Source organism: Bombina bombina, chromosome 10, assembly GCF_027579735.1.
Source record: "Bombina bombina isolate aBomBom1 chromosome 10, aBomBom1.pri, whole genome shotgun sequence".
Lineage (NCBI taxonomy): Eukaryota > Metazoa > Chordata > Amphibia > Anura > Bombinatoridae > Bombina > Bombina bombina.
The window spans coordinates 175923773-175944724 of record NC_069508.1 but is presented as its reverse complement, the minus strand read 5'-3'; the positions used below and the strand labels follow the sequence as shown (position 1 = coordinate 175944724).

The 20952-nt window shown below is 36.4% G+C and overlaps 1 protein-coding gene and 1 long non-coding RNA gene across 3 annotated transcripts in view; one reads left to right on the top strand and one right to left on the bottom strand.

The window, feature by feature from the left end:
• The window catches only part of LOC128641399 (uncharacterized), a 201768-nt gene that overhangs the window by 178298 nt on the left and 2518 nt on the right, over positions 1-20952 (top strand). The window lies entirely within an intron of this gene.
• Positions 1502-19311, bottom strand: DMBX1 (diencephalon/mesencephalon homeobox 1). Of its 2 annotated transcripts, none has more exons than XM_053694023.1 (4): positions 19158-19311; positions 10963-11141; positions 7101-7455; positions 1502-1896 (listed from the first exon to the last, which is right to left on the bottom strand). In XM_053694023.1, the coding sequence occupies exons 1-4, from the start codon at positions 19309-19311 to the stop codon at positions 1502-1504; spliced, it is 1083 nt and encodes a 360-aa protein (XP_053549998.1). The 2 variants fall into 2 exon arrangements, with proteins under 2 accessions (XP_053549998.1, XP_053549999.1); XM_053694024.1 differs by having other exon boundaries at positions 10963-11158; positions 19160-19311.

Here is a 20952-nt window from a genome sequence, read left to right as displayed (position 1 = left end):
ATAAAAAGACAGATTGTGATCTACACGGCTAAAAACCCCAACTTATTTCTAGAAAATACTGCTTATATGTAGAATTTTAATTCATGCAACTTTATTCATACCTTGGACAATATATGGAAAAGGGTGCAGATTAACCCAGTGCAAAAACTAACGAACAAACAAAAAAACCAGGTAGTTAGCAGGTCAATAAAAAAAATAATTGAAATCATTTTAATATTATCACTCTGTAAGGTGAATGTTTTGTTTCTTAGCGCAAAAAAACAAAAAAAAAACATTCATGGTGACTTTATGTTTCACCCCAATACACAAGGATCTGTCAGGCTGCGCTTGCTGTGCTTTAATAAGGCTGTTTCACCTCTTCCCCTTCACAATGCCCCAGGATACTGCAGTGAGATACAACACAACCATCTGGTCGGCAAGGGACCAAGTGAGATGCAAAGTGACAGACACAACCTGCAGAGTAACAACACATGAAGGACGTTGTCAACATTTCACATTTATACAAGGAGGGATTTATTGTCCAGAGACTATGACATTTAGTAGAAGTGACCTTACACGTGAGTACTCGTCCCACAAAGTAAAAGTAAAACTGTGGGACGAGTCCAATTTGAAAGCAGGAAAACGTACAGTAACTCAGGCTTGTGATGCCCTACAGACACATAATACACATCATTAACCATTGTGCTCACTTGTCTGCTCTTGAATATAGGTAAACTGGAAACCTCAGCGTAAAACACACAGAATGGAACCTCAGAAGTGAACAAAGTACTAAACTGCAGATCATCAGATTTCCTATAAAAAACAGATGCTCTCATGATTCTTTTCCACAAGTTCGTTGAAAGCAGCTTCACCATAGATATTTGTGACATCACTATTTTGATTGGATGACTGGTCAATATGTAGTCTCTCTGCTGTTAATCCCATGGGTTAATATACATGGACAAGACTTCACAAGGAGCACTGGGTTGTATTTTATATATGGTTATAAAATGTGGTTTATATTTATTTATATAGTTATACAACATATGTCAGCCAATTTATCATTATATTTGGAAGTTAGAATTTGGTCTGTGTCTGCTAACCCCATGCTACTAGCTGTTTTACATGTTTTATGTACGGTTTGTGTATTTAGAAGGAGGAGCTATGTTTTGATACATTCAAGTCCTACCATGAGCATATTGTATAGAATCTGTGCATCAGGTACGTGTGTCAGTGTTGATTGGGTGCATGTAGGTTCTTATGTGTTTAGCGACTGTGTATAGGCACATTGTGCATGTGTGCACATGTGTGTATGCTTATATGTGTTTTTATGTGTGCACATCTTGTCAGTGTTTGATCTGTATGCTCATACTGCAGTATATGTTGGGGTTATGATCAGTAATATAAGATCTATATCTCTGTTAGTTATTACCAGTCACAGGTATCTATCAGTCCCAACTTGAGATGTTTGTGAGCAACTGATGTAAGCAATACAATTTCTGCAGAAGGTTGAGGTTTCCAATCAGTTGGGCAATGTGTCAAGTCCCAAGGAGGCAGCATGTTGCTTTGCTCTAAGCCTCAAGTTTTCAATACTGGTTGTTTTGCTATTTAAAGATGGGAGACCACCTGAGGTCTGAAGGATTGGAGAGGACCAGACCTGCTGTGCATGTGACAATGACTGGTAATAGGACTGACAGTGCAGAGAACTCAGGGGTGCCATGCTGACGTTCATGCCCAAGTAGGGTACTGTTGGAGGGTTTGCCATGTCAAAAGAAGAATAATGGACCAGATTGTTGGTAGCTGCCATGTGCTGACGAAACTGCTCTTGGAGACGAAACAGGCTCAAAGGTGAAGAGGAGTATGAATGAGTTGGTGCAAGACAACTGCTGGCAGCTGGTGTCAGAGTGGCTGGAGAATCTAAAAAGTAAAATTACACATTAATTAAAGGACCACTCAATGCAGTAGAATTACATAATTAACAAGTGCATAATAAAAGGACAATGCAATAACACCTACTCTAAATTTCAAATAAGCAGTCGATTTTTTTAAAGACAAATTTATTTTTTCTCCCATTTTCTGGCCCCCCCTTTATCATGTGACAGACTAGTATACGTATACCCTTTGACCTTGCGCACATGCTCAGTAGGATTCTGTTCCCCAGAAAGTGTGTATATAAAAAGACTGCAAAATGTAATAATAGAAGTAAATTAAAAAGTATCTTACAACTGCTGCTTTATCTGAATCATAAATGTTTATTTTGACTTTAGTGTCCCTTTAACCAAAGTTTGACTATTACATGATAGGCAACATCAATTGTACTAAGTACCAAGAGTGGCAATGTTACCAGAGGGTCTCTCCAGCCTCTACACCTTGGCCTTCTCAGGTTCACCCTTCAATTTATTTGATTCAGCTGATTCACTACAGAATTTATTAATGAGTTAATCAGCTTCCTAGAATAACAAATAGTCTGATGAGGCTGGAGAGACAGCAGAGCATATTTTTATAGACACAAAAATTCCTAATAAAGTTGCCCCAAAAAATATAAAATAAAAAATAAAAAAATATGGGTTTTAGAACATTATTGTGTTTGCTGTAAATTGTTATCCAAAATCTTCTAAAAACAAACAAATTATTTAATACAAGTTATTAGGGCCATTTTCATATCTCTGAGGGCTCTGTTAAATGTGAGTTATTATTATTAAAACCCATATAGATCTAGCTCTGCAGAATATGGTTGCTACATCGTTCAGCTTATTTTATACTCAGCTGGACTATTTGGACCAACCAAAAGCCACAATTTTGCAATTACTAAAGCTACTGATAGTAGCAGTGTTTATCTCATAAATGCTTTCTACACTATACTTCTCTATCAAGAATATTTAGATGTCTCTGAATCTGTTATACAATGACCAAGTTATTTGCTGATTTGTTTGTAGAATGTACCGAATGACTAACCACCACTTACAGAGACATTAACTAAAAGCAAAATTTAAATGTACATTAAGGGCAAGATTCCGAGTGGCGAGTTAATAGTTATGCACAAGCGAAAAGGGGTTTTTCATGGGTGTTTGCGGGCATCAGAGTTACCACTCGTTCTACAAGTTGAAAGTAAATGCGATCGCTTGAGTGGAATAGCGATCTACGCTGGAATGATATTACACTTACACTCAAAATAATACTAACTAATAAAATTATTTTAAAAAAATATTGCACAAAAATATTATAAGGGCTCAAAGATATGAGGCATGCAAAGGGCTTTAACATAGAGATACATACATATACATGTCTAAATATGTATATATATGTGTGTACACGTATTTATGTATTTATATATGTATATATGTATTTACAGACATATAAACATACAGTATATGTACACACATATAGACATTGGAGCCTTTGCCGGTAAGTAGATGAAAACATGAAAAATCATATTTATGTAATATTTATATTTAATAAAGTGTTATACTGTGCATTTGCTGTAAATATATCACATTCCAATGTTCTGCAAATAGGGGAATATGTTCTATGTATCTATAAATAGATTCATATATATATATATATATATATATATATATATATATGTATATATATATATATCTGTATATATCTATACCTATATATAATTTTATATATATATATATATATATAGTGATGTCGCGAACCTAAAAATTTGGGTTCGCAAACAGCGGACGCGAACTTCCACAAAAGTTTGCGAACTGGCGAACCGGGCGAACCGCCATAGACTTCAATAGGCAGGCGAATTTTAAAACCCACAGGGACTCTTTCTGGCCACAATAGTGATGGAAAAGTTGTTTCAAGGGCACTAACACCTGGACTGTGGCATGCCGGAGGGGGATCCATGGCAAAACTCCCATGGAAAATTACATAGTTGATGCAGAGTCTGGTTTTAATCCATAAAGGGCATAAATCACCTAACATTCCTAAATTGTTTGGAATAACGTGCTTTAAAACATCAGGTATGATGTTGTATCGATCAGGTAGTGTAAGGGTTACGCCCACTTCACAGTGCGCAGTGTAGGTGATATACCTGCCCTGACCATGCTTTGCAGACCAGGTATCAGTGGTCAGATGGACCCTTGCCCCAACACTGTGTGCCAGACATGCCATTATAGCAGAATTATATGGCTTTGGCGTTGCTTTTTGGTAATTAGAAGGCTGCTAAATGCCACTGCGCACCACACGTGTTTTATGCCCAGCAGTGAATGGGGTTAATTAGGGAGCATGTAGGCAGCTTGTAGAGTTAATTTTAGCTTAAGTGTAGTGTAGTAGACAACCCAAAGTATTGATCTAGGCCCATTTTGGTATATTTCATGCCACCATTTCACCGCCAAATGCGATCAAATAAAAAAAAAATTGTTCACTTTTTCACAAACTTTAGGTTTCTCACAGAAATTATTTACAAACAACTTATGCAATTATGGCATAAATGGTTGTAAATGCTTCTCTGGTATCCCCTTTGTTCAGAAATAGCAGACTTATATGGCTTTGGCGTTGCTTTTTGGTAATTAGAAGGCTGCTAAATGCCACTGCACACCACACGTGTTTTATGCCCAGCAGTGAAGGGGTTAATTAGGGAGCATGTAGGCAGCTTGTAGAGTTAATTTTAGCTTAAGTGTAGTGTAGTAGACAACCCAAAGTATTGATCTAGGCCCATTTTGGTATATTTAATGCCACCATTTCACCGCCAAATGCAATCAAATTTAAAAAAAACTTAATTTTTTTCGCAATTTTAAGTTTCTCACTGAAATTATTTACAAACAGCTTGTGCAATTATGGCACAAATGGTTGTAAATGCTTCTCTGGGATCCCCTTTGTTCAGAAATAGCAGACATATATGACTTTGGCGTTGCTTTCTGGTAATTAGAAGGCCGCTAAATGCTGCTGCGCATCACACGTGTATTATGGCTAGCAGTGAATGGGGTTAATTAGGTAGTTTGTAGGGAGCTTGCAGGGTTAATTTTAGCTTTAGTGTAGAGATCAGCCTCCCACCTGACACATCAGACCCCCTGATCCCTCCCAAACAGCTCCCTTCCCTCACCCACCCCACAATTGTCCCCGCCATCTTAAGTACTAGCAGAAAGTCTGCCAGTACTAAAATAAAAGGTTTTTAATTTTTTTTAATTTTTTAAGCATATTTACATATGCTGTGGTGTAGCATTCCCCCTTAGCCCCCAACCTCCCTGATCCCCCCCAAAACAGCTCTCTAACCCTCCCCATCTCTGCCTTATTGGTGGCCATCTTGGGTACTGGCAGCTGTCTGCTATTATTTCACAGTCAAAAAAGTGTTGTTTTTTTTAAATGTACACTACTGTTACACCAGATATGAGTGGTGGCACTGGGCAAGTGGGCACAGTATACGCTGTGAGCCTGACACACACGCTGGCAGGCAGTCAACTGCAATTAGATTACACAGGGGAAAAAAAAAAAAAAGCAGACTGATGTTCTAGCCCTAAAAAGGGCTTTTTGGGGTGCTGTCCTTACAGCAAAGATCAGATGAGTCCTTCAGGACTGTAGTGGACACTGAATACACTAGCCTAGCTATCGATTTCCCTATTAAATCAGCAGCAGCTACACTGTCCCTCCTCTCACTAAGAATGCAGCTTCCAAATGAATCTAAAATGGATGCTGTCCAGGAGGTGGGAGGGTCTGCGAGGGAGGGTCTGCTGCTGATTGGCTGTAATGTGTATTCTGACTGTGAGGTACAGGGTCAAAGTTTACTCAATGATGAAGAATAGGGGGCAGATCGAACATCGCATATGTTCGCCCGCCGAGGCGAATGCGAACATGGTATGTTCGCCGGGAGGTGAACTATTCGCGACATCACTATATATATATATATATATATATATATATATATATATATATATATATAAAGGTATAGATATATATTGTACCAAAAAAACATCATATATATATATATTTTTGAGACACCTTGTAACAATTTAAAGAATATTTAGCAGTCAAATATATTGTTTGAAGTATATATAAATATGTTATAATGTGGACTTAAGTGCTTGGATGTGCGCCAATACTTGTTGTTGTGTTGTTTTTGTTATTTTGGTCACTTTGGCAGCACTCCCACAATATGTGTGGTAATATACAAAAGGCCTTTTTTTCTATCAGGTAGTGTGCTTAACCAAACCCCTCCTGTGTTGTCATATATATATATATGTATTTATGAATAAATAGAACATATTTTGCTATGTGAAGAACATTGGAATGTTAAATATTAATATATTCATGTCGGGTTAGTGATATGGTTTGCACGCGAGTAGGGAGTAAGGCTTTTTGCCCACGTTTTTTTTTTTCTCCATTGACTTCTATGAGGGAATATGTTATTGCGCGTGTGATATTCTTACTTTGAAAACAGTTATCTTTCTTTTATTTAGTTTAGAATATTTTTTTATTTATGAATATTATATTTCAACTATTAGAATTTTTTTTTCTGTTAAATACTGATTGTCTAATAGTCGCCTGTAATCCCCCTTTCAATACCTTCACAATCATTCCAGCAAACCTTTTCAACCATCTTCGGTCTAGATTACAAGTGACGCAGTATTCCCCCCCCCCACTACAGTTATGCTTTTTCCGCTAGTCTGGTTGTGTTCGTATTACAAGTTCCAAAACAATCTTATTTTATAGTAATAAATATACACAAATATATCTTTAGCAACGTATATGTATGTGTCTTAATGTTTTTTTACTAAAACCCGAGATCTCATATCTTTGATCCCTTATAACATTTTTGCACAATATTTTTATAAAATAATTTTTATTAGACAGTGTTAATATGAGTGTAACTGCTCTTTGTAATGTATTTTTTAAGTGTTTTGTGCAACCTTTTTTTTCAAAAAACATTTAACCACAGCTCTGAGATCGTGGTATGGATTGAAGCGTAAATGGCGATTGCGCTAGCGCAATCACGATTTCGCTCAACTTGTAATATCAGTGGAATTAAAAAGGCTAGCGAAAACATGATATCGATTGAGCAAAACCGTTTGTGCCTCACTTGTAATCTAGCCCTTAGTGTTATAATAAAAACATTAGAAGTAACATATACTATTGCTTTATAGCCCAGCAAGTAGTTTACTCCTAACCTGTTTTGGGACTTGACCTCTTGCAGTTCAATGCTTTGATGTCAGGTATTGGACTTTTTTCCACTTTAGGCTCCTCAAATGGAGTTTTTAGTTCCTCTTCTTTATCTGTCTGCTCTTCTGCAGCTGATTCACTGGCAGACTGTTCTGAGAGGGTAAGATTAAACTCTGCACTGGTATCACTCACTGAACTGTGTTTTTTTTTTGATTCATGGCTGGGTGTTGCAGGATCCGCAGGTGTGGAGTCAACCTTGACCTCATTATTACTCTCTTCTGGATCCTTTTGCTTTTGTAGCTGCTCTTTCTGAAGACTGCGTTGCTTCTTGCGGAATTTAGCTCTTCGGTTTTTAAACCAAACCTGAAAAATGTATGAAAAATTATCTTCAATACTGTAAATTAAATAAATAAATTCCAATATTATCTCACACTGGCATTAAATGCTGTACTAAAGAAACATTTTTTTATGATTACTAAAAGGGACACTGTAATATAAAATGTGTTTCCTCTTAATGTGTTCCAAACTTACTGCAGTATATTTAATGTATCGGAAATTGTTTCTTCATTTTTATTTTTGTATTTTAAATAGCTGGGTTTGCTCATTAAAATGATCACCTGCGGCCTCCTTTTGTATCATGACCTTCCCAAATTTAAAGACAAGGCCACGAAATACCTTTTCTTCCTAATGCTCAACAGCGCGAAATCCCTTATCCCCAAAAATTGGAAGAGTACGAACGTGCCTACATTGAGTGACTGGGCCGACCAGGTAGACAGATACCTCCTACTAGAGAGATTTAGATTCATGAGAGATGACAGGATAGAAATATATGAATATATGCTGGAGAGGTGGAAACAGGGTGGGCCGGACCGCAATTGGACGGCCTAAACCCTTATGGACAAAAAAGGCACAACAGACCTGCTGTCTACAATATGGTCTGACATAGAACCTCCCCCTCATTCTAAGAGACGAGCTTGATTTAACTTCCTTACCTCCTTACCCCTCCTCTCTTCCCCTTCCCAATTACCCCTCTCCCCCTCTTTCTTTCCCTCCAGCCCTCTCCCCTTCCCCCCCTACCTCCTGGGGTTTTTTTTTTTTTTTTTCTCTCTCCCTCCTTCTTTTTCCACATTTCTCTCTTCCCTTTCTTACTTCTCGGGCATGGGCCTGCCAGTTGCCCCATGACCGACGTTCAATATCTTTTCTGATTAAAAATTGTTATATAATTATAATATTGCTATAGTACATCGAGAAGAACATGAACGGGCTTTCAGACTTTTATATGGACTCTTTGTTATACCTAGCCCACTCACTGTTACTTTATCTTTATGCAACCAATGTACTCCATGGAGTCACCTGTACAAGTATTTCTGTATTTCATGACTTTTGATGCACGAATTTTGTGTATTTTCTGTTTCTCCTTCAATAAAGCTTTGAAAACCAAAAAAAAAAAAAAATAAAAAAAAAAAAAATGATCACCTGCTGTTCTCAAGGACATGCCCATAAAAATGGGCAGAGACTGCAAGTAAAGCAGACCTACTAATTTTAGGTATGTCTAAACATAATTAATGCTTATTATGGCTGGGCACAACCAACTATTTCAGATGCAATAAATATCTGTCTCTCTCCTAATCCCTACTGGGAGATTTACTCCTGCTATGGTCCCATTTATATAATTTTTCTACACAGAATATGTTTATTATTTCTATTTTCAGTGTAGGTGGTCGTTTCTACAGACAAAAAGCAGCTATTTCCAAAAACAAAATAAAGGTGAAGGGCTTGTTTGCAAATAATTAAATACTCTCCAGCAGGTAAAGTGGACAATTTGGAACACATTAAAGGGGCGTGAAATGCCCCTTTAAATTTGTCTTTGTAAGAAATACAGATGGGCGGCAGGAGCAAAAAGTCTTTGCACAGAGAAATATATATAAAGATAGAAAACTCTTTATCCAAACTGCTTGGGACCGGAAAAGTTTTGGATTTTAGAATAGTTTAGATTTCAGAATATTTGTATCTGTAAAATGGGACAGTTGGTAGAGGAGATGGGACAAAGTGTAAACAACAATATCTTATGTTATGTAGGTAATATTTACATGTCATTATACAGCTTATACATATAACCTAAATGTAGTTCTATATCATACATTTGTATACATAGTTCAAAAAGGTAGTACAGTACTGCAATCAGAAAGGTAATATCTGTTGTTTTAAATAAATATAGTCTATTTGCATTTTAGAACACAAAAAACAAACCAAAGACACAGGCAGAGAAGATTATGACTAACAGGCAGGGAAAATAGTCATTATTGATAATTTTATTTAAAATATATATATATAGTTTGGTTTTCAGAATGTTTGGATTTTCGAATTCCGAATTAGGGGATTTGTACGTGTAAATATATTGAAAAATGGAATATATAACAAATATATCATGTTACCTACATTGTAGATATGTAACATTCGATAAAAAATGCTTTGTTTACTTGGTCAAATTCATCACAGCCACGTATTACAGCTGTGAGGCTGCAGTGGCCAAAATATTGAAACAGTAAAATAGTCACATTGTAGGAGACATTGGCCCCAATTTATCAAAGTCTGGCGGACCTGATCTGACAGTGCGGATCAGGTCCGCCAGACCTCGCTGAATACGGCAAGCAATACGCTTGCCATATTCAATATTGCACCAGCAGCTCACAAGAGCTGTGCTGGTGCAACGCCGCCTCCTGCAGACTCGCGGCCAATGGGCCGCCAGCAGGGGGTGTCAATAAACCCAATCGTACTCGATCAGGTTGATTTCCGGCGATGTCTGTCCGCCTGCTCTGAGCAGGCGGACAGGTTATGGAGCAGCTGTCTTTGTGACCGCTGCTTCATAACTGCTGTTTCTGGCGAGCCTGCAGGCTAGCCAAAAACACGGGGCTTCAAGCTTCATTCGAAGCTTGATAGATAGGCCCCATTGTGACAAAGGGGCCTATTTATTAATGTGTGAGCGGACATGATCCGATATTGTGGATCATGTCTGCTGCACATCGATAAATGCAGACAGTATACGCTGTCAGCATTTATCATTGCACCAGCAGTTCTGCAATCGGCCTCTAGCAGGAGGTGTCAAAAGAGCAGAGCAGGCAGACAGGTTATGAAGGAGCGGTCTTTAGACTGCTGCTTCATAACTTCTGTTTTCGGCGAGCCTTCAAGGACATCAAGCTCCGTACAGAGCTTGATAAATGTGCCCCAAATTGTCTAAATCGTGACAAAGTTTTTTAACCTCTTTGATGAAAAAGAGGAGCCTGCTTGGTAATTTAAGGGACTAACCCTAACTCTAATGCTAAGATTAATAAAGTGTATGCCAAAATCTCAACTAAAAATATCCCAGAATCCTTTGGCCCTAACCAATAATATTTCTTATTCCCAATCCTGGGTATTCTTTATGCTCACACAGCATAAAGAACAAGATTTTTGTTGCAAGATTTTGGTATTCTCCAGATTAATGGGTGCAAGATTACTGCCATAGCATTGTCTACTGTGACTTTTGCTTTTCAACCCAATAAGGTTGCCTAAGATTTGAGCATGTTCCTGAGCCTATCTCAGTATGCTTTCATGGAAAGGATCAAGGTGTCAACATAGGATAATCAAGATAAATAAGTACATTTGATAACAGAAGTCATTTGGAACGTTATTGTAAAATTGTACACTCTATCCAAATCATGAGCATTTGATTTCTTTAAAGTCTATGTAGACATTTGGAATTACTACCAAGTGGCAAAGTTTACAACAGCATCTAGAATCTGGATCAGTGTCTGTTATTTTAAAAAGAAAATTATATTCAGAGGGAAAGACGTGAATTCATATCTTCATGGTTAGTATCTGTGCACTTACCTGTACTCTGGCTTCAGGTAGGTTGGTGCACATAGCTAGCCTCTCTCTCATTACTACATCAGGATAGTGGGTCTTTTGAAATGTCTTCTCCAGAGCTTCAAGCTGCTGGGCTGTGAATGCCGTGCGACTGCGTCTCTGTTTGCGGTGCTGTGATCCATATCGAGCTTCCAAAATTATGTCTTGAAATGTACAGCCGTTGGAAGATAAAAAAGGGCAAATTTAATTATAGAAGTGGTTTGCTCCTAATTTAGTCTTCTGAAGAACATTAATTTCCAACAGAATATTTAGTAAACATTTTTTTTCATATATGAGCTGGACAGGTTGAAAGTAAACACATTTGCATACATACACATGTCTAAAGATGTATATGTCTGGACTCTGGATATATAAATATAATTATATGTTTATGTGTGTGCATATGTATTTATGTATTTATATGTGTACATATGTGTTTACAGACTTATTTACGCATATAAACACATAAATATATATATAGATATATATATAATTGCATTGGAGTCCTTTGCAGTCCAGTAGCTGAAAACATGAAAAATTATATATCTGCAATATTCAAATTTAATAAAGTGTTTAACTATGTATTTACTGTAACTATTTCCCATCCCAATGGTCTTCACATAGGGGAATATGTTCTAGGTATTTATAAATAGATATTCCTATATATCTGTATATAGCTATACCTATATATAACCATCTCTATATATATAGGTATAGATATATATATTTTACTAAAGTATATATATATGTATATGTATTTATGAATAAATAGAACATATTCTGCTATGTGAAGAACATTAGGATGTGAAATATTAACGAGATCACAATATTTAAAGTTAGGATTTTTTCACACATCGGGGTTAGCGCTCGTGCTGAAACATTTTACTTTTTACTTGTAATACGAGTGCTACCAGACGCGCACAAAAAACTTACTTCTAGTGGAATTAACGCACGAGTGGGAGCGATAAATAGAACTCCATTTGTAATCTATCTACATTTTCATAGTCTGTTCCTACAACCTCTGCTAGGCTGATAACAGAACACTGGGTTTACTCAGTACAGGAACATATATATATATTTTTAATAACATTACAGTAATTCTGTACCTATTCTTAATTACATTTTTAAAATGATAGTCACAATACAATTCGTTAGGTTTACTGTGTATATATATATTTTACGATTATTTTTTATATAGACCTTACTCTATTAAGTATCGTTTCTAACTGGATACTTCAATTTGATATAGTAACACTCAAAGTTACAAACAAGCACACAAAAAGTTCGATTGCCAACTTGGAACTAAAAATCTATTGTCAATTTCAAATGCATGACTAACGAAAAAGAAAACTAAAAATACTGGGTTTAGTAGAACAGTAAAACCTGGCCACTTGCCCTTAAACAAAATGGCGACCGAGGGGCTAACACTTGGCCAATCAGCCACAGCCACACGCATTTATAGAGCTAGGTTGGGGGGCGGCCCACACCTCTGATGAAGTAACCCATTGGTTACGAAACGCGTTAGGCTCCGCCCCCCGCCACACGTCACACCTGCACGCTTTCGAGTGCACAGCATACACGGAGCTGCATAAGGTAATCGGTTGCTGGGCAACGAAATTAGCCTTATTAGCTCCGATTGATACCTTTGGTGCTCCTTACTTGTATACTTGTATATTTGGATATCTGTGATACTGTTAACTTCTAACGTTTTAACGGTTGTGGAGCAATTTAGTGTATGCGTTTGGAAACAGACCTTTTGTATAAGGATCTTATTACCGGGCAGCACTACGGCTCACTACCATTGTATATATATGTTTGTTCTACTTGCATCCTAATCAGACAAGTGTGTCTGTTTTATACTATTCAAAATAAATATATGGTTTTATAATCTCTGTTATACTATAGTGTATTGTGTGGTCAATTGAGATATATAGACTATACACACACCTCTATACATATAATATCCCCCACTCCCCTTATCACTGACAACGGATAACGGTGATCCACTGAAGATACACCTAATACCGGAGGATCGCGGACACACGAGAAGGGAGAAAAGGAACAGAGTACAACCATATAAGTGCACTTCTAGTACCTCACTACTTGAGGGTACACCAGGTGAGCGCGGATAATTCCCCCACTGTTTGCTTTTTATGTTACTTCTGTGAACGTATTACACGAAGTGTGCCCCTGTGCGCCTGTCTCCTTCTATACTTTTCCAGACAATTCGAGAAGAACCTCACCTTGCGGGGGATCATCTTTAGACCAGATGGGCTGCCCACACCTATAGCACACGGGAACTAGCTTTGTGGACTATATGGAATATTATACATCCACAGACTTTCCATCCGAATAAGACTGCCATTTGCACTAACTATAAATTGTTGCATATATAGAGACATATATCTATATAAATATATTTATTCTTAATAGTGGATGAGAATATATATTTATTGTAAATAGCAGTTCATACATTAACTTTGAGCGCTGACCTTTCTTTTGTTCTTGTATTTTTGGGTATTCACTGTGACCACTTGTGATCAGAAGTGTTATATCATGTCATCAGCAGCTGAAGATTCATCCACATGTAATTTTGGAATGTATTTCGATCCAAATAGTAAAAAAAGAACCTTGTCTGTAGATTTACAAGGGGATACTAACATCAGTAATGTACAAAAACCAGTTAACCCTAGAGAACTATTTAAACAGGTGGAAAAATTAAGTAAAATACAGATTAAAAACTGGTGCGATATAATAGGACTAGAAGCTTATCTGAAGGCAGGGGTAATACCCAAAGGTTTGATGTTGACAAAAACAGCTATATTCAACAGTACAGACATAGAACTCATTACAGAGTGGGAAACTGTTCTGGAAGAGAGTTCAAATAAATTGATACGTATTATAATCAGATTTAGAGAGGCGAACCTGGATAAGGTTACTGCAGAACTACACAAATTGCGCACTTTACTGTTACCCTTTAAGGGAGACACATATTATGACAAATTAGATAGTGACATAAGAGAAAGAATGAGCAAATTAGAAAGGGATTTAAAACTTAAAAAGAAGAAAAAGTTGGAACGAGACTTACAAAATAAAGTTAGTGAACAAACAGGAAATATCGAAATTGAGACCGATGTACCTTTAACACCAAACACACCAGGGGGTAATGAGACACCTAACACTCCACTAACAACCACAAACACTCTATACAGTGATGTAATTAGGAATAATCATCTCAAAAGTTTGAAGAAAACAGGTTCAAGAACCCCCAAACAAACAAACATTAAGTTCAATTTCCCCTCTAGAGAGTATACTCCTAGACAAAATAGGGGTCACAATACTAACAGAGATAACTATTATCATAATCCAAACCTGAGACATGATTCCCATATGATTGAAAGAGAAAATAGAGAGGGAAATTATTATCACTCTAGAGGTAGAGCACATCCCAGGGGAGGTATAAGACATTATAACCATAACTATAATTATAATTCAAATTATAGATCCAACAGGTACGATCAGGATTCATATGGTAATCAAGGGTGGAATGATACAAGGGCAAACCAAAATTCTAATTGGGAACAACAACCACACACCTACTCTAAGAATAGAGATAGTTACAATGATAAGGGTTTTCACGACAGACATCTGACAGACAAACCAAGAGCTTTAGAGGTACAGAGAGAAGTAAGACCCCCACCACAAGAACATATACCACTAGAATGGAGACAACCACAAACACATGTAGAAGGAAGAAGGGGAAAAAGACATATGGAAGAAGAAGAGGATGTAGAGCTGGTAGAAAATTCCAACTTAAAAAGACGCAGAGAGATGAGACAGTAAAAGAAGAAACCATAAAAATCTTCAATTTGTCCACACACAATTTAAGTTTAGACGAAACAGACCTTCTAAAAAAAGGTTTGTCATTTGCGCCTACACAAAAACCAGATCCATTTGAATTATTTATTGACATAAATAAATTCATACGTAAACTAACATTAGTTAGACATTTTGAAAAAGATAAAAAGACACAAAATTCAGTTAACCTCACACAATCAGATTTAGAAACACTGGAAGCCTTAATGGATCTAGAGAATGGGAACAACCATCACTCACAAATAGATTGTAATAACTATTTTGGACCAGAAGTTGACTCAAATGAATTAAGTATTATTAATAGTGGCTTAAGACCTAAGTCCATTTTCTTCCCTGTCCAATCACAGGGAAAATACATAACCATGTTTAAGGATAAGGTCATTCAAGACTGTATGGAACTCTGCAGCAACTACAAAATCCAGAAACATAATATGAGCATAAGAGAGAAAAGGGTGGTAAAAACACTAATGGATAATGAACAGATTGTGATACGGGAGGCTGACAAGGGAGGAGGCATAGTCATTCTAGACAGGAAAGACTATTTAGAGGAAGCTAATCGCCAACTCTCTGATAGTAAGACATATACGACCCTGAAAAGTGACCCTACACCTCTATTCCTGAGAACGTATATGGAACACATAAATTCTGGTTACCAAAACAGAGTACTCACGGACAGAGAGAGAAAATACCTCTCAAATGATGAACCGAAAATGGCAATATTTTATTACCTACCAAAGATCCACAAGAGCCTGACCAAACCACCTGGCAGGCCTATCATCTCAGGTATAGATTCAATAACATCTAGACTATCTGAATATGTGGATCAATTTTTAAAACCTATGGTACTTAATCTCAAATCATACCTTAGAGATACACCCCACCTTCTCCAAATTATAGAAAGAATACAATGGAAGTCAACTTATAAATGGGCTACACTCGATGTAACAGCATTATATACATCTATCCCTCATGACCAAGGGATAAGTGCGATTAAGAGATCACTAGACAATGCTAATCAGATTGCCCTTGAGCAGAGAAACTTTCTATTAGAATCCATTAGATATATCCTACAGAATAATTATTTCAAATTCGAAGGAACATATTATCTGCAAAACACAGGAACAGCCATGGGTACAAAGTTTGCACCTAATTTTGCTAACTTATATATGGGTATATTTGAGGAGGAGATGGTTTATAATAATTTTGAATTTAAAAACAAAAATGTTGTGTTCTGGCATCGCTTTATAGATGACATCCTAGTTATTTGGGATGGAGAGATTAATCTATGGGATACATATGTACAAGAACTTAATGCCAACTGCATGAATCTTACTTTTACACAAAGAATAGAAATCTCATCCATTGATTTTCTAGATGTCACTTTATATGTATCAAATGGGAATATATACAGCAAGCTATACAGAAAACCTACTGACACTAACGGTTACCTAGACGCACGTAGCAGCCACCATCCTAAATGGATAGAAAATATTCCATTCGGACAGTTTCAGAGACTGAGGCGAAACTGCTCAGATATGAGTAATTTTGAAGTAGAGGCAAATAAACTCAAAGATAAGTTTACAGAAAAACACTATCCAACTAAAACTATCCAAAAGGCATATAATAGAGCAATTCAACTTAACAGAGAAACATTAGTACATGGTAATAATCAACAATTACAGACACAACCAACCACAACACCAGATACAATAAGGGCAATACAGAAAAGAGATACTAATACTAAAATTAATTTTGTTACAACTTTCAATGAAGGCCACTGGAAGATTAAGAACATTCTACAGAAAAATTGGTCAATCTTGAAAAATGACCCCATACTAAAAGACACTATAGGCAACAGACCATATGTCACATACAAGAAAAACAAGAATCTAAAGAATTTCTTAGCACCTAGTGACATTCAGAAAATCAGGAAAACAGATAAACAACCTAAAAGTCAGATTACTAATATACAAGGTTTTTTCAAATGTGCAAGAAAAAACTGTGTGTGCTGTGCACATATAAATAAGAATAAAAATTTTAATAAATTTATAGACTGTGGAAAAGGAGAAAAATATCCGATTAAAGGTCTACTAAATTGTAGATCTGATCATGTAGTCTATATGCTGGAGTGCACCTGTAACACCCCAAAAAGATATATAGGACGCACGACACGGGGTTTAAAAATCCGCTGTCTAGAACACATGAAAAATATAGAAGCAGGAACCCTCAAAAATCCTCTCATAAACCACTTTACGAATATTCATAATAAAAACAAAGAGGCTTTTTTCATTAAGGCTATAGAACAAATACACAAAGGTAACAGAGGAGGTAGTAGACTTCTGGAACTACGAAAAAGGGAGACAGTTTGGATCCATAAATTGGGAACGCTAGAACCAAATGGGTTAAATAGAGATATTGACCTAGCAGCATTTCTATAATCATTGGTATACTAACTGGGGAGACTTTTCTGAACACCACTTGATCCCCCATGTATGTATTCCAAAAAATCACGAGACAGTTAATTTATGTTTTATGTTTTTAGAGTTTTAAAAGTATATAAACCATTAGGAAATATACACTATGGCTCTTAATTAAGTTAAGTTAGTTTGGAATATCCTATCCCTTTAGAATTTTATCTCCCCTTTTAAGAATATGCTAATTTTATGGTGTTCTGACATTTCTTGTTCTTTTAAGTATCCTTTCTTCATTAACAAATATGAGGAAGAAATAATACGAGTATACATAACGTATCCCAGTAATTCTGTACCTATTTTTAATAACATTACAGTAATTCTGTACCTATTCTTAATTACATTTTTAAAATGATAGTCACAATACAATTCGTTAGGTTTACTGTGTATATATATATTTTACGATTATTTTTTATATAGACCTTACTCTATTAAGTATCGTTTCTAACTGGATACTTCAATTTGATATAGTAACACTCAAAGTTACAAACAAGCACACAAAAAGTTCGATTGCCAACTTGGAACTAAAAATCTATTGTCAATTTCAAATGCATGACTAACGAAAAAGAAAACTAAAAATACTGGGTTTAGTAGAACAGTAAAACCTGGCCACTTGCCCTTAAACAAAATGGCGACCGAGGGGCTAACACTTGGCCAATCAGCCACAGCCACACGCATTTATAGAGCTAGGTTGGGGGGCGGCCCACACCTCTGATGAAGTAACCCATTGGTTACGAAACGCGTTAGGCTCCGCCCCCCGCCACACGTCACACCTGCACGCTTTCGAGTGCACAGCATACACGGAGCTGCATAAGGTAATCGGTTGCTGGGCAACGAAATTAGCCTTATTAGCTCCGATTGATACCTTTGGTGCTCCTTACTTGTATACTTGTATATTTGGATATCTGTGATACTGTTAACTTCTAACGTTTTTAACGGTTGTGGAGCAATTTAGTGTATGCATTTGGAAACAGACCTTTTGTATAAGGATCTTATTACCGGGCAGCACTACGGCTCACTACCATTGTATATATATGTTTGTTCTACTTGCATCCTAATCAGACAAGTGTGTCTGTTTTATACTATTCAAAATAAATATATGGTTTTATAATCTCTGTTATACTATAGTGTATTGTGTGGTCAATTGAGATATATAGACTATACACACACCTCTATACATATAATATCCCCCACTCCCCTTATCACTGACAACGGATAACGGTGATCCACTGAAGATACACCTAATACCGGAGGATCGCGGACACACGAGAAGGGAGAAAAGGAACAGAGTACAACCATATAAGTGCACTTCTAGTACCTCACTACTTGAGGGTACACCAGGTGAGCGCGGATAATTCCCCCACTGTTTGCTTTTTATGTTACTTCTGTGAACGTATTACACGAAGTGTGCCCCTGTGCGCCTGTCTCCTTCTATACTTTTCCATATATATATATATATATATATATATATATATATATATATATATATATCAGTTGTGCCTTTACGTCCTTTTGATACACCCTCTTTCTCTAGATAGGAGAAAATTATTACAATGTCCTTGTAGTCTCCCACTTCAGATAAGAATATGGACAGACTTCTGCTTACTTTCTGCCATCAGACAAGTAGAATACTAATGTTCCCATAAGAGGAGGTTAGTCCTCCAAATGTAGGCAGCATTCTGCTTCATAATCTTCCAAAATAGAGTTTAATGTTTCTCAATGTAGTTTTTAACATCAATTTTACTAGATATATGAGAGAACTGAGCATTGTCATTTTGTTGATAATAAAAAGGGTCACACTGTCAGGCCCAGTTACTGCGTAATTGTTCTTACCAGCCAGCCTCTCTGCCAGGGTGAGGGCATGCACAGACGGTCGGTAGTCGGGGGCATGCTGAGCCTGTTGCGCTGCCTGTTGGTGCAGATTGTACATGGCACTTAGCGAGTTCATTGCGTGCAGTGAGTAACCATTTACTCCATAGTGCTGCATGACTGATAAACCTGGAAATACACGTTTCATATATTAAAGGATTGATATTGCTAATAACAAGCAGTAGACATGATTCTATACTTTATATTCATGTAAGAAAAAATTGTTATTTAATATTGTGGCACTTTTACACACTAACACATTTAATATCACTGGGGTGGATTCATCAACAACATCTCTATCCTCCCCAGGTTATATGTTATTTTAGGGACCCCATACACTGTAGCTCACACTCTCTATTGTATTGTAGTTGCATTAGTTATTCACAGGCTAAATATAACCTTTAAAAAAAAAAAAGAAAAAAAAATAGGTTTAAAATCTATCATTTCCTTATAAAGAAGAGTTACAATAGCCTATCTACATCAATAGAAGCTGAGGTTGGCAATTATTTAGCAGAACCGATCCATTATGTATGTTAACTGGGCAAAAAAACAATTACACAAACAATTAACAGTTACAGAGTTTGCCCATGACATATCATCTGATAAACATTAAAGGGACCGTCTACACCAGAATTTTTATTGTTTAAAAAGATAGATAATCCCTTTATTACACATCCCCCAGTTTTGCATAACCAGCACTGTTATATTAATATATGTTTTACCTCTTTGATTAGCTTGTATCTAAGTCTCTGCAGACTGCCCCTTATCCCAGTGCTTTTGACAGACATACAGTTTAGCCAATCAGTGCAGACTCCTAAATAACTCCATTGGAGTGAGCACAGTGTTATCTATATGACACACATGAACTAGTACTGTCTAACTGTGAAAAACTTTCAAAATGCTCTGAGCTAGGAGGCAGTTTTCAACGATTTAGAAATCACTTTGAGCCTACCTAGGTTTAGCTTTTCAAAAATATCACCAAGGGAACAAAGCAAATTTAATGATAAAAGTAAATTGGAAAGTTATATAAAATCGCATGCCCTATCTGAATCATGAAAGTTTAATTTTGACTAGACTCTTGTATAAAGATGGTCTACAGGGCAGCTATGTTTGTGAGTTGACAGGCTAAAGCTGATGATAATAGTCAACCATAATAATTCCACTATAAAATCTGGAAACTGCATTATGCTGGACATTTACATTTTAAAATCAAAACCCACAAGTCAAAGATATTTATAAACACATCAAGATTAACTTTCAGTATCATACTTATACCCTCTCAATGTTCAAAATTCATCTTTATTGGTTTGGTGGACAACTATAAGGTAACTACTTATACAACTGAGTATTTAAATGTAATAATTACAAGATTAAATATCTCTCATCAGGAGAATTACTGACCAGAACTAGGTCATTATCTCATTTTGCATAAGTTTAATGCTGATAAAAATGTAAAATTGTCAGCATGTAAATTATGTCAACCGAAATACAGTATTTACCACAAATTATAGATATTGGAGATTTTCTCTAAACTAGTTAGTGAAATATGCAAATCACATTTTAAAAATTATAATATAATTTCCTACGTTCTACAATGCATATAAGTTGATTACTAGATGCAAAACCCATTAAAATTATGTGAATGCAGATTCAGATAAGAATTCCCTGTAAACAAATACAAATATCTATCTATCTATCTATCTATCTATCTATCTATCTATCTATCTATCTATCTATCTATCTATCTATCTATCTATCT